The sequence below is a fragment of the Bombus bifarius genome, unplaced genomic scaffold (genome assembly GCF_011952205.1).
Source record: "Bombus bifarius isolate JDL3187 unplaced genomic scaffold, Bbif_JDL3187 scf7180000008233, whole genome shotgun sequence".
NCBI lineage: Eukaryota > Metazoa > Arthropoda > Insecta > Hymenoptera > Apidae > Bombus > Bombus bifarius.
In genome coordinates, this window is record NW_022884528.1 from 692,410 (window position 1) to 706,913 (window position 14,504).

The 14,504-nt window shown below is 27.4% G+C and overlaps 2 protein-coding genes across 9 annotated transcripts; one reads left to right on the forward strand and one right to left on the reverse strand.

The window, feature by feature from the left end:
- Positions 1 to 217: 217 nt before the first annotated feature.
- LOC117211399 (60S acidic ribosomal protein P1) lies at positions 218 to 2,550 on the reverse strand. The gene is made up of 4 exons (XM_033455218.1): positions 2,308 to 2,550; positions 1,609 to 1,753; positions 502 to 606; positions 218 to 312 (listed from the first exon to the last, which is right to left on the reverse strand). The coding sequence occupies exons 1-4, from the start codon at positions 2,377 to 2,379 to the stop codon at positions 299 to 301; spliced, it is 336 nt and encodes a 111-aa protein (XP_033311109.1). The 5' UTR covers positions 2,380 to 2,550; the 3' UTR covers positions 218 to 298.
- A 469-nt stretch (positions 2,551 to 3,019) lies between these two features.
- LOC117211412 (PHD finger protein 20) lies at positions 3,020 to 14,313 on the forward strand. 8 transcript variants are annotated; one of them, XM_033455240.1, is made up of 16 exons: positions 3,020 to 3,564; positions 7,655 to 8,171; positions 8,268 to 8,402; positions 8,552 to 8,578; positions 9,327 to 9,427; positions 9,549 to 9,634; positions 10,150 to 10,552; positions 10,663 to 11,067; positions 11,147 to 11,158; positions 11,317 to 12,045; positions 12,124 to 12,252; positions 12,398 to 12,478; positions 12,707 to 13,130; positions 13,204 to 13,604; positions 13,686 to 13,925; positions 13,991 to 14,312. In XM_033455240.1, the coding sequence occupies exons 1-16, from the start codon at positions 3,231 to 3,233 to the stop codon at positions 14,116 to 14,118; spliced, it is 4,152 nt and encodes a 1,383-aa protein (XP_033311131.1). In that variant the 5' UTR covers positions 3,020 to 3,230; the 3' UTR covers positions 14,119 to 14,312. The 8 variants fall into 8 exon arrangements, with proteins under 8 accessions (XP_033311131.1, XP_033311137.1, XP_033311134.1 ...); XM_033455242.1 differs by having other exon boundaries at positions 3,022 to 3,564; positions 13,707 to 13,925; positions 13,991 to 14,311; XM_033455247.1 differs by lacking the exon at positions 3,020 to 3,564 and adding an exon at positions 6,987 to 7,043 and having other exon boundaries at positions 13,991 to 14,313.
- Positions 14,314 to 14,504: the final 191 nt, after the last annotated feature.

Genomic DNA, 14,504 nt, shown 5'->3' on the forward strand with positions numbered 1-14,504 from the left:
ACATTACCAAAATGTACAAAAATTAATAGTAAACGGTATAAACAAAATGTGATTCTTATAAAAATAGAAAAATCTCTAAGATGTGGGGTAAAAAAATTATAATATATAATTTAAACATTCTATAATCATTAAAAGAAATATATAAAATATAATCGTGAGTAGGATGAAAATAAATGAAGTGGATCTTTCAATGAATGAAGTGTATATCACTGGATGATTTAATTTCAAAATATTTTATTTATTGTACAATATAACTGTACAAATTAGGTAATGGACCAATACATTGCGATCCTTAAATTTAGTCAAATAATCCTGTAAAAAAAAAAGATATTTATTAAAACAAGTTCTGTTCCCTATAATGTACCGTAATTAAAAAATAATATTCTCATTTTTTTCATGTCATCATATATAATATCAGTAGCTAATACATAATAATAATCATTGAGTATTAATATTTAACTGGAATATTGATATTATATTAGTTATAAATACATTACATACCAAAGCCCATATCATCGTCAGATTCTTGTTCTTCAGGTTCTTCTTTCTTCTTTTCTTCCTTAGGTGCACTTTCTGTACTAGCAGGTGCAGCGGCTGCTGTGGGAGCTTTAAAAGATAATAAGAAAATAATCTCATTGTTTAAAAATGCAAGTTCATAGTTATGAAAGAAAATGTTGATCTATAGTGTTGTTGTATAGAAATATCAATCACATTTCTAAATATGATTCACAATTTTCTAATACTATTTCTTTTTCCTCTTTTGCTGACCGTTCTACATAAATTTATGTAGTATGGTGGATGTAGAGGATTTGTACTTCTGTGAATGATACTAATATATACATATGTAAGTTTATCATATCTGGGAAGATTAAACTTATTTCATGTATATTTATAATTTTCGATAAAAAATTTTGATAGTGATATAGCTATAGTTGGTGAAAGATATACAACAACATTCTTAACTAAAATACAAATAGCACACGTTTATGCAAGAATATCTAGGCTCACATTCAGTGTTTTATGTTTTTCAATAGAGACTAAATTGAAGTTAAGTTGTATTTCATACATATATTCTATTTCATATATTAAGATTTGATTTTTTAATCTTTTCAATCTTTCGTTAATGCACTTACTCAGACATCAAAATATCTTTTAAATCAATTCTACATATTATACCTCAACTAACTTTCAATGTAGTATTTGTACAATCCAATCAAATTTACCTACTAAAGTAATCATTATGTGTATCTGTTTACAGTCAGTGATCCGACTTGTTAAATGAAATCAATATGGTATCAAAATAAGCTATCCAATGCCTATTTTTATAGACATAACTTTCGATTCCATGATTTCCTAAATTTGAAACTAATATTTTTAGATTATTAGTTAAATACTATCAAAATGTAAATAGATAAAAAATTTGGAAACGCCTAAAATAAAGCGGTATAATTCACGTTTTTTCCATTACCAACAAATGTATATTGTATGAAACATATGCAGTACTTAGTATATATAAAATAGTAAAATTAATTAAGTATGCCATATTTTATATTATGTATAAGGTAGAAATGGTATATGGTATATTATTAAAAATCCTATTTTTAAAACCTGCTGGTGCACTTCCAACTCCTGATCCAATCTTTGTTATCAGTTCTTTTATATTGACTCCTTCTAAAGCCTTGGCAAAAAGTCCGGGCCAATAAGATTCCACATCAACAGCAGCAGCTTTTAAAATTGTTTGAATCTTTTCCCCCTGAGCAATAAACAAAGATTTTAAATATTAGTATTAAATATACTTTGTTCTTATATATTTATTATACTTTTGTATTTTGGTACTACAAATAATAAAATAAAATTGTCGAATTGCATTGTTGATGCTTATGCAGTTTTGGGAAATTTAAACTTCTAAAAATCTAGAAAATGCATATAACATGTAAAAATATATAAAATACCCAACAAATATATTATAGTATTATATTACAGTATTTAGTACATACGATAGAAAATGTTATATTAATACAATAGCAACATAGATATATGTAATAATTTAGAAAGCAATCAGAATTGTATTGCACGTGCACATTTGTAACCAATTATTGTACTATCTGCTTAAAGCCTCAAACAGTGATAAATAATAGCAATAATACATAAAATATCCAAAGTAGAGCACTTATTATAATATTTAGTAGATGAAACAAATTTATATTTTGAATCTATTTCTTTAATCATGTTTATAAAAATATAAAATTGCATAAACATTCAGTTTATTCATGATATTAAGAAATCACATGTATGACTGGTACTTACAGTTACAGCAACGTCGTCATCAACAAGTATCAATGTTGAATAAATGCAAGCAAGTTCAGCTTTGGAATTCATGTTTATTGCTTCTATAATATATAGTTAAACTGGATGGGATGATAAAACGGTGCAAGTCGCTGATTTAGCCTTAGCTCAATAAAAGAGAACAAGCACCCGGCTTCCACTTAATCCAGCTAAAAGGAAAGAGAAATGCGATGAAGGGAAATCACGTGACTTATCTTTGGGCAGCATTTTCAATACAACTAGAGAGCGGACGTAATTCTATTGGTTAACCTGGTGATATAATACAAAGTATATTTCAACGCATTTAAGATATATTTGAGATGTATTTTTTTATTTATCTTATACATCCAATATTACTATTTATCTTATACATCTAATATTACTATTTTTTTTCATTATATTATTATTATTTTTCATATTATTATAATATAAAATTTTCATAGAAATATGATGGTGAAGGTATTAACATACTTTATTAAAACAACCTTTTTATCTAGTATTAATATTCCAATGATTTTAATAACGATAAAACTTATTTGAAATTTCTTAGAGACAGGGTATTTTATTTTAAATAAATATAAGAGTTCAAACTTTTAACCGATTAATATTATTTCACATTAATGCGGATATTCATGTAAATAGAAGAGGGCGCCACATATTGATAAGTTTGTTTAATAAGTAGTGCATATATACTCGATGTTCTTCGAAAAGTGCAGATCGATTAGTGGATCATATACGCAATTGAGCTAGTTCAGTGTTTTTGTGAACGTAAGTTGAAATATTTTCAGTTAGAAGGGTGCGTGTCAAAGTGGTTGGTACACGACTAGTTCTCTCACGTTTAAATTTTACTTTTACGGATATCCCGGGCAATGTTCTTTTGTGTTACGTTGCTATGTAGTACGTAAATGAAGCGACGACGTGTAGCGTCGCATGTTAAAAGGATATCGCTTGTGAGAACAATGAGAATGGCGCGCAAATGTTGCGTGCGTAGCTGTGAGGCCGATGTGCAAGATGCGCGTGCTAAAGGGTTACCGCTTCATAAATTTCCAAAAGATATTAATTTAAGAAACAGATGGTTGACTAGTGGTGGATTCGAAGCGAGCTTTAAACCTTCACCAGGTCAGGTTGTTTGTCATAGACACTTCAAACGAGCCGACTACGAAGCTGCTAAAGGACATAAATTACTTCTACGTAAGGGCAGCGTTCCGTCGGTTTTTGCAGACTATGACAATCATCCAGGTGTGTATCATTTGTTATTTACTATACTAGGATCTTAATATTACTTTCTTGTGAAATATTGCCAAATAAAAGAATTGTATATCTAAAAGCTTTAATTTACACGTGTCCAAGTTATTATTTTTCTTTCTCTTAATATCTTTTTTTAGTCAGTTTCATTTTGTTATTCTTCTTTCATTCTTTCATTCTTTTTTCATACATTATTAAATATATTTAATTTATTCCTAAATTTCTTCCTTTATTCAATATACAATTAAATAAATAAAATAAATGAATAAATAAATATATATATTGTAAAAATAATAAATGCATAGAATAGAGGGAAATATTTTTATTTGTTATTACAATACTCAGTTATTATCTATTGAAATGATGTAGTATGCTATGTAATTTAATTTAGAATCAATACAATGTTTACTGAGTCATATGTGGAATGTAATAGACAGATTACATACTAGCTTATACATACCTTCACGTACAGGACAATTTATGTTAAAAATTTCATATGAATATTTGAGTTATTAATATTATTTAAATGTTAGAAGTAATTCAATTGGACATTACAACTAATTTAATGTAATGTACTAGACAATGTTGAGTTAAAACAAAGGATTTTATTAGAACAAACGAGGTAAAGAACGGCTATGAACAAAGAATGCAATTTATTTATAGGATATGCCTATTATTTTTTTGAATATGTAATTAAAACATATTTTTAAGTGAAGAATGCGCAAGATACATATTTCTTACATATATGAGATACATTTTTATATTGAAATAAAGACAATGTTAGAAATTTTATAGAGTATAATCGTAAGCAGATTAATCTCACTGTAGATATTCATTAAACATTATAACAAGTACTTTCAATATTTTCCATATTTTTCCATATTATGTGTATTCTGTGTATTTTTGTACTATTAAATTTCCTATAAGTGCATGAAAATTCACAGTCTAATAATAAGAAACAGAATGTACTGTGCAGATGAGAAGATAGATAAGCAAAGGAATGCAGATCTGTTTGGTTATTTCTGATAGACCCAATAGAGTCATAAAGATAAGTATTATTGGACAAAGGTATCACATATACAAATATGGCAATAAGACAATAAGACAAAGCATGACAGAGGATAATAGAGATCAGTACTGCTCTTGTCCTTATGCTATCCCTTGTAATCTTCTCACCTACCTGTAGTACAAAACTTTAAACATGGATGAGTAATCAATACACTAAACAGAGAAAAGAAATCTCAGTTTACAATGCAGTAAATAGAGAAAACAAGCTTCAGTGTACAATAGCAATAAATCTGAAATTGATCATTCACAAAACACATTATTGAACATAAGGATTATTCAACCAAATATTAAACCTTTATACAAAAAATAATTATTTCAATTTTATAATTTAAATTTGTAAAATGTCCAAATATTTTTGTGAAAATTCTTTTTTACCATTTCTTCTCATGTTTAAATAATTGTATATAAAATAAACAGCTTTTTATTATTTATGTCTATATACTGTATTATAATATGTTTAGTACATTATGGTTTCATATTTTGTTTAATACATTATGATTCTTTGAACAAAGAAAGATTTAATAAATGTAAACCTAAAGTTTTCTTTTTATAAACATATTTCTAGTCTATCTGTATAGTTGTTTGTAATTTCTAAATCTATGTGAAAATTTGTCATTTTAGAGAACATTATATTGGTTTAAAGATCATGAAAACCTTTGTTTTATTCATAAGTAATAATATAATTAATAAGTTTTATGTTGTATTGTGGTATTATTTACTATATATAATAAAGAGCATAATTGAACTAATGATCACATCTTATAAATATTATCTTCTATTAATATAAATCACTATCAATAGAAAAATTGCACATGAACAAAATATTTTTGAACATTTTGATATTACTCTTATTTATATATATTTATATGATGATAAAAATTAAAATGGTGATTCTTTCATTATAGTTGAAGAACTACTGTTATTACTGTTACTACTGTTATTACTAGTTATAATTAAATCAAGTAAAAATAACAAACTATAAAGTATAATTATTTTGTACATTACGCTTGATAAAATTATTTGTTTTTTACATAACTATGTATCAATCTATTAGGTTTTTGAAAAATATTCTTCAAGGCAATCAGCTATTCAACATTGATTGGGCTACCTGTAGTAGAAGGATGAATGAAAACTTTAAGGGGGGGGGGATAAGGTTTTAAAATCTTTTTTGCATTTTTTCATTTTTTTAATTGAATGCATAACATCTTAAGAATATTGCGTCAAAATTTCAAGTTGATTGAAGTAAAATTGACGAAGTTACGAGTATTTTTATACATGTCGGATGATATTACCTACCCGACCCGAGCGTGCTATTGTTACTTCGCAGACAATTTTTTTTCTATATAATACCTAATCTTACCCCCAGATCTATTTATAGTACTTAACGACTTAAGTACAAACCTCCTTATACCTGTACTGTATATTTTGTCAGTGTAGGGTAAAAAATTTAGTGTAGGAGTAAATATTCCATTTTCATTAAGTTTTGTGTTAAATTATTACTAAAATGCCTAAAAAAGTTACTAGATCTGATAGACAATCAACTGGTTCGGGATTATATCGACCTAGAAAAATTGTATCTCCGCATAAACGTAAATACGAAGGCACTTCAACAAGTAGCGCGTCAACTAAAAAAATAAAAATGACCGTTGAAGATCAAGTTACGAAGGATCGTGAAAAATATTATAGGATAATTGATTTTTTATTAGTCTTTTCAACAATTGCTACGCTCGTGAAGAGGTAAGCCGATAAAATTCGCTTATGAACGTTTTATACTAGATTTTTTAGTGTTCAAAACTTTAAAGCGTTTTCCCCACAACTCACGTTTTCAAAGTCGGTGCCCCCAATTACTTCAAAACTACTGCACCGATCCTTTTGAAATTTTGAAGACTATTTCTGTACATAATTTGCGAGGTAACGCTGTAGAGTTTTTTCAAATTTGTTAATTATTTTTATTTTAAAATAACAAATTAGCCGCAAATTTTCGCACAAAATCGCGTTTTTCCCTTCAAAGTGTTCCAAAAAAGTGAAAAATTGAAATTTCGAAAAAACCTTCGCAGCGTTACCTGGGAAAAACTGTTACCTAACGAATGAACTTTAACTTTTTGATTTCTGATGATCCAGCACCAAGTTCGGAGGGGCACCGCAATTATACTTTTTTCCGAGACACGTCCGAATAATTGCTGCCATTGCCGTATTTTTTAATATTTCTCCGTGAAAATTTTATACAATATTCTTCGAATGTCATACTTTAATGTACTATTGGTTTTAAAAAAGAAATTTTAACTGTATCGTCAGAAAAAATTCACAAAAACATGCCTTTTTTTGTACGAATTAACCTTACCCCGCCCTTAATGAATGAAGATATAAAACATTGAGTGCAAGTATGGTTAATGAACTTTTAAAATGTGCATTTATGTGCATTATATGAAAGTATATTTGATAGAATTTAATCAAATTACTGCATTTCATATGAAATTCATAAAAAAGAATAGATAGAGGTATCGAAAATATATCTCATAGTTATTGAAAATATATAGTTAATTAAAAAAGACGTTGAGATTTTCAACATGATTGTAATTTTAGATACATGTATTATCACAATATGAAATTAATGAAGCGTTTAACAATTTTCTGTTTTTAAGTAACTGACTGAAAGTTTTGATCTGATTCCTATTGAAAAAATATGTTGTTATTAGTTCAGTTATGCTTCTCATACAGTATATCATTAGTTTTTAATACTAATACTTTTATCTATTATTCTGTATATTTTGTTTCATATTTATATATCTTTGTGATAGTAAATTATTAAAAATAGTTTTTAATAGTAATATCATACAATTTTATAAACAAATATATGTAATAAGAAGTATTTTAGTGTCATTTAAATATTTTATTTATAAAAGATGTTTATTAATGTATATCATCTAAGAATATTTTAAAATTATTGTAGAATAGAGTATCGTTTTTGAAAAATATCTCTTGAAACTTTAAACTTATATATTAATTCTTTTTGCAGATCCTGTAATTATGTCTGTAAAATCATCAACTTCTTATGCACAGGAAGATTTAGATCTTATTAATTCTGAAATTCTGAACTTAGAACAATCTACCTCTTCATTGAATTCTGGTCTCAAAACATTAAAGTCTAATAATTGTGGAGAAACATGTTCTTCTCGACCAGAACCATCAGTTAATTCCTTCAATTTACTAGATTCAACAGAATTACTTGATAATGGATATAGGACCTATAGTGTGAAACAAGAAAATGTATGTACTGTGCAACAAGAGATAAATAAAAATTCAGAAATAGAAGTGAATACTATGGCAGTGCAATTAGGCATTGTTGAATCTGATATAGCAATAAAACATATACAAAAAGATTTGGCCATTAAAGAGGAACTGAAAAGTATGGAAGTCGAAGATGAAAAAATATTTGATAAACCAGAAGAATTAAAACCAAAAATTTTTAATCGAGGTGGACTAAAATTTTTTCCTGGAGCCAAATTGGAAGCAAAAGATTTCAATGAAAAATGGTAAATATTTATAGAACAGTTAGTGGCAATTATATAATTATGTTTATTGTAATAAATATTGATGAAGCATTTTATTTATTTGATGTTATATTGTAGGTATTCAGCAAAAGTAGTTGAAACTGATTGGGATGAACGAGAAGTATTGATACGTTTTGACAAGTGGAGTTCAAGGTTTGATGAATGGATACCAATGGATAGTTCAAGATTACGTGTATTGCAAACACAATCAAAGTAAGTAAAGATATTCCAATGAATCTACCACAAAATTATTTGAATTAATAGATACAGAAAATAAAAATATGTTTACGTGAATAATTTTTGCCTTGATTTATTATATAAATTATATTCTGCATTACTTATAGACCTATTCTTTTTTAAAGCGAACAAACCTGGAATCTACCATCTCAGTAAGTGGATATTGTATAATTATTAGCTAGGCGAAAAGAATTTGTATAATCTATAGTATTTCTTATGCAGTGATGGGAAATGTTATTAAATTATTTTATTTTTTACGTTACCAATAATAAATTTTCTCCATTTTTCTTTTATCTTTTCATCTAAATCTATAATTTTAATAATTTTCATAATTTTAAACTATAGGTATTCTACATCATCCTATTACCTAAAAAATGGAAAAGAAATTTTTGTGATTTAATAAAACGGACTTATTATTTTTATTTTTCCAAAATGTGTGTGCACAGTTGTATATACACATATTTTAAATACTTCAAGCTCCTTATTTTATATTTAGATATCATTTCATAAGTCATATTCATAGAAGCTGGGATATTTAAAACAGATTCTTTTTCAGAATACATTTTAACATTATATAAACTGTCGTTCACAATAACTTTTAAGAATTATAATTACAATGCATTAGTGTTTTTTCTTTTCTCTTGTTCCCCCCGCCCCTCTCTCTTTTTCTTTCTCAAATGAATGTAGTAAAAAAAATGTTATTAACAGTCATACAGACTTAAAAATATAAAGTAATCTATATTTACATTTGATCCTTATTTATTTTTTGCACAGTGTTTAAATATTGTTAAACAAAGTTACTGTTTGTATAAGAAATTAATCTATCATTTGAATCTATTTGTCATAATAATTAACCATATTTTTTCCAAATATGGTAATAAATAAATTTGAATCTCTTAGGGAAACAAAAATGAAAGATTTTTCAATGGGAGAAAGGATACTTGCTACGTGGGCTGATGGTAGAAAATATCCAGCTAAAGTAAATGCCGTCTTAGGAAACGGTAAGTGATCTAACCTTAACTACGTATGAGAATTACGTATATTGTTAGTTTGACGTTTCGTGATAGGACATCCTTCTAATTCGAGAAATGGTACTTTTTTAATTTAAGATTATTTTTACAGATAGATATGATGTACTGTTTGATGATGGATATACAAAGACAATTAAATCGTCAAAAATGACAAAAATCGCTACAACAGTCACAAAGGTACAGTGTTTGTAGTAAGGTTATGTTATATTATCGTTAATGTAAAATTCAATCAGCTATAACTACTTATTTTCTTGTCATTATTAGTAACAGAATGTACAGTAAATTGAGTTTTGAATTTGCTTTATTCGTCCAAACATTGAAAAACAGTGATAATTGTTGAAAATATATTTTTATAATCATGCACAACTTCCTTAAAGTCAATGAGAAAAGTATAAAATAATTTTATAAATATGTTATATATGAGTTCAACAGTTATTACATAAATAATATACGATGTTATTATCATAAATTAAAAATTTTATATGACATGAATTGTTTCCTTTTTTCCCTTTGAACTAAATTTCGCAATTAAAGAATTTATATTATTACAGAATAAAATTAACGTTAAAATAGATAATTTATTTTCTATCCTTTGTTTCCTTGAAAATTGTTTTAAAACTTGTAAAATGTATGTATTCAATAATAGTAAAGAAGATGAAGAAAGTGAAATTTCATTGTATTATTTGTAACAGCAAACTAGTCAAACTGAAGAATATATAGGAAGCAAGCAAGAAAGAAGAGATAAGAAAAGAAAGCATACAGTGATGGAGTTATTTCATACACATTATAGAAGACGTTCAAAAAATGAAACAGATAAATTAATAAAAAAGGAAGGAATTATAGTTAATGAAAATGTAGAATGCTTTTCGGAAAATAAAATTGATTTAGATGGAACTTTATTTGGGCCTTGCTATGATCCAGGCACAGATTTATTACGTGGGTTTGACACCAATGTATCTAAAATGAAAGCTTATCCTAAAAAAAGTAAAAAGGAAGTATCTAAGAGTGAAATAGATCAAGTAGAAGATGTGGGTCCCGAATGGATTGATGGAGAACCTCAGGGAACTGAATCTTATATAGTGGATGGAAATGATGGTATGTCAAAAGAAATGGAAATTTACACTCACTATTCTTATTCTACATTATTATCATTTATGTATATGAGTAAAAATGATATGAACGTGTAATATGTTTGTTTCTTAAAGGACCACGTCGATCAATAATAGTTGCAGACAGAAGATTACCACCTGGATGGCAAAAACATTTTACTCAAAGAAAAGCTGGTACATCAGCTGGAAAATGGGATGTCTTATTTCTTCATAAATCAAGTGGAAAAAAATTTAGATCAAAAAATGATATTAGGGCATTTATGGAAAATCAGGGGCAATTCGACTTTGATCCAGAAAAATTTGATTTTTGCATTCATCGAAAAAAGAAAAATCAAAGTCAAAAAGTAAAACAAGATATCGTTGTGGATACTCCAAAAAAGATTAAGACTTTATTGCCTAAAACAAAGGCAACACCAATAACTGAGAATTCTTTACCTGTTCCCCCAAGTACACCAGTTACAACATTATTATCTACATCAAGTACATCTATTAAAGATGGTGGTAAGATTCCATTTCTTTGTTTCATTTTTATATTTTTCATATTTTATTGAGTTTACTTTTTTATGCTTACCTATATTAGGAGTAATTTATTGTAAGTATTAGTAGATAATATTATTTATATATATTACGTATTATTAATTAACCAAATTAGACTAAATATATTTTTATAAATAAGTGTGTAAATAAGTAGTATATAAACTTTGTTTAATGTGTTGTTAGAAAAATAATTCTTTGTTTATTTGTTGACAGCTGTTTTTATTGGTGGACTTCGAGTAGAAATGGAGGACAGTGCTTATAAATGTCCGAAACAAGGGTGTAGTAAAACATTTAGGAAGGAAAATCTTCTACAAATGCATATAAAACATTATCATCCAGAATATTCGAAATTTTTGGGATCTACGCCAAATGTTGCAGATTTAGCTTATGCAAGAACAATTGGGGAATCTGTTGAAGATATTATTCCAAAAAAGTCAAATAATTTGTTAGAAAAGTGCAATAAATTTGGGAAGAGAAAATTTATTCAAGATAAATCATTGTATGTTTCATCATCTTCTGTAACAAATACTCTTCAACCTATATCGCCAACAGCAATTGTACCAACAACAGTAGAAACAGAGGATGAAGTAGACCAAATGGAAAAATCCAATGATGTGCAAACAGACGATATTAAAATGGATAGAATGTCTCCAAGTTCTAGTCATAGTTTAGATATGGATGATGAAATTGAACAAAAACAGGAAGATACGTGTGCAATGTCACCAGGAACACTATTTGATATGAAAATTAGGGAAGAAAAAACGCAAAGTGGCATTAAGACACTTCTTCCGGTAAGACCAGCCATGTCTTCAGAAGCACAGCGAATTGATAGATCAAAGTCTTTAGATGAAGCTATTCATATCGACAAAATAAAAGGTCAAAGGAAACGACAATTATCAGAATATAGTTCTGATGCATTAAACAGAAGTAAAAGGCGTCATGGTAATAACTTAGTCATTATAATTTAATCATTCTAATAAATTAAAAATATAAAATGTTATTTTTTAATGGGCATTCTAGAATTTCCGGATGAGTATGGTGATTTAGATGATAGTACTATGGATATAGAAGGAGCAGGACCGACTACACCCACGTATAGGTATAGTCGCAGAAAATCAGATTCAAAATCAGATGAAAATAGCCAAAGTAGTAAGTTGCTTTTTACTTTGATATGCAATTTTCAATACGAATAATTTTATATTGAATCCTACTTTTTAATTTTGCTATTAACATTGGTTTATTTCCATGTAATAAAGACAGTATTTTACTGCTTTATTATTTTATTTTTCTTTAGGTCAACTAAACGATTCGCGTGTTGAAAAGGATGATCCTTTGAAAGGGAATATTGGTAAAAAAGATACTAATGATGGGGAAGGTATATTGTTTATTTTTTCAATGTTTTTCTTTATTTTATGTTAAATTTATATTGATCTTAGGTTTGAGTTATAAAATGTTTCGATGTATAGAGTATTTTTATTTCTCATATTTTGATATTTATTTCATAGTTTCTTTTAGTTTAATCATATATTTAAGCATGAATTGTATCTTTAACCATAAATGATAATTATCTTTTTATGGTGACTTAGCAATTGTACTTTTGTAGAGAATGAAGGAGTTATGATGATGATCAATGGTGAAATGGTGAAAGTGGAGCAGCTTCGTAGGGAAGAAATAATAAATTGCACTTGTGGATTTATGGAAGAAGATGGTTTAATGATTCAATGCGACCTTTGTTTGTGTTGGCAACATGGTCACTGCAATGCAATAGAAAAGGAGAAGGATGTACCTGAGAAATATGTTTGTTTTATTTGTCGGAATCCATATCGGCAACGATTATCCAAAAAATATTTTCATGATCAAGATTGGATAAAGGAAGGGAAGCTACCAACATTATCTAGCCGAACAAAAAATCAGCATCGAGTTAATCAAAGAACAGCTATGTTAAAACGTTCTTATGATCTAGTTGCTGCTCTTTTACACATTCAGCAAGTTTTACACAGTTTAAGAGTAAAAATCAATGTAGCTCAGTAAGTATTACATAACTATAATTAAATTGGAAAATATAGAAAATGATTATTAATAATAAAATTTGTGTGATAGAAAGAAAGATCATCCAAAGCTATATCTGTGGGCCAAAAATTGGGAAAAAGTTGAAGTACCAAAACCAAATGTTACACCAGTACCAATCATGGAGATTATGAAAGTAGGAAAAGAATGTACAGATATTCCAAGTGAAGGTTTTCATCGAACTGAAGTAAAAACGGAAGCAAAGTTCAGTTTAAGAGATGATCATGATGAAAAGTCGATAGCCTCAGATTCAGAATTAATGAAGATATTAGAAGAAGATAATATAACTCCAGATGAATCTAAAATTAACGGCAAAAAGGAAGATATTATACATCAAACTAAAAGTAATATTCTTCTCGATGCACTTACGAAAAATGATACTTCAGAAGGAAAATATACAAACTCATTACCTTCAGAGGTGAAAACAGATACAGGTAGAAAAAGAAAACAAATAAAACAGAGATAAATAAAAATATATCTTTATTTATAACAAAAAAATAATATTTTTGATATAGATTTGTTAACCAATCAATCAGATATATACGAGAATAACGTATCACCGACAACTATATCAGCGAATCACATGCATGAAGAACTAAATGAACATGAAATGTCAGCACCGTTGCAACCTTTCATACCACAACCAGAAGCGCCAATTGACCCAGGAGAATGTCGAATGCGATTATTAGAACACATAGAACATTTTCAACATCATATAGATGCAAAATTAACATTTATCGAGGCAGAAGTTTGTGGTTGGTAAATTTTGTCAACGTATTTTATAGATTGGAAAGAAAGTCAAATACAAATCTTTTTTTAGCTTTAGAAGCTATGGATCCTGAAGATACATCTACTTTAGATGTTGAGCCCCGAACTAAACAAACGGTTCAAATGCTTGTTCGAGATTTAAACACTGTACGAAAATTAGCTGCTTTATGTCGAATATAAATAATATTTTTAGAAAATATTTAGAAATAAGATTTCTAAGAATATAGTCTGTATGTGTAGAAATTCTAATATGAATCTAAAATCTTATTTTTTATAATGTTGAAGAATTATTATGAATATAATTTTGAACAGCTCAGTGGATACTCAATTGAGACTGACAATTAGAACACCATACAGCTGTATTTTATATTGTAAATATACACTGTTTTATGTGCAATTGTAATTAAATTGATTAAAAAATTATTTGTATGTAAATACATTGCTGTTATTATATCAGTCCTGTATTTTCTAAAAATAAGTATAATCATAACATAAATTACTCATAATGGAAGTGTTACAAAAAGAACATACATAAAAGTATTATTATTCCAAAGATGTTTCAGTGT

Bases quoted from the DNA above. Each gene is read 5' to 3' on its own strand.
- LOC117211399 (XM_033455218.1), bottom strand. From the start codon at position 2,379: ATGAATTCCAAAGCTGAACTTGCTTGCATTTATTCAACATTGATACTT. The intron at 1,754-2,307 runs GTAAGTACCAGT...TTTATTGCTCAG, and splicing joins ATGACGACGTTGCTGTAACT to GGGGAAAAGATTCAAACAAT. The intron at 607-1,608 runs GTTTTAAAAATA...TATCTTTTAAAG, and splicing joins AGTTGGAAGTGCACCAGCAG to CTCCCACAGCAGCCGCTGCA.
- LOC117211412 (XM_033455240.1), top strand. From the start codon at position 3,231: ATGAAGCGACGACGTGTAGCGTCGCATGTTAAAAGGATATCGCTTGTG. The intron at 8,403-8,551 runs GTAAGTAAAGAT...TCTTTTTTAAAG, and splicing joins GTATTGCAAACACAATCAAA to CGAACAAACCTGGAATCTAC. The intron at 8,579-9,326 runs GTAAGTGGATAT...TGAATCTCTTAG, and splicing joins ACCTGGAATCTACCATCTCA to GGAAACAAAAATGAAAGATT.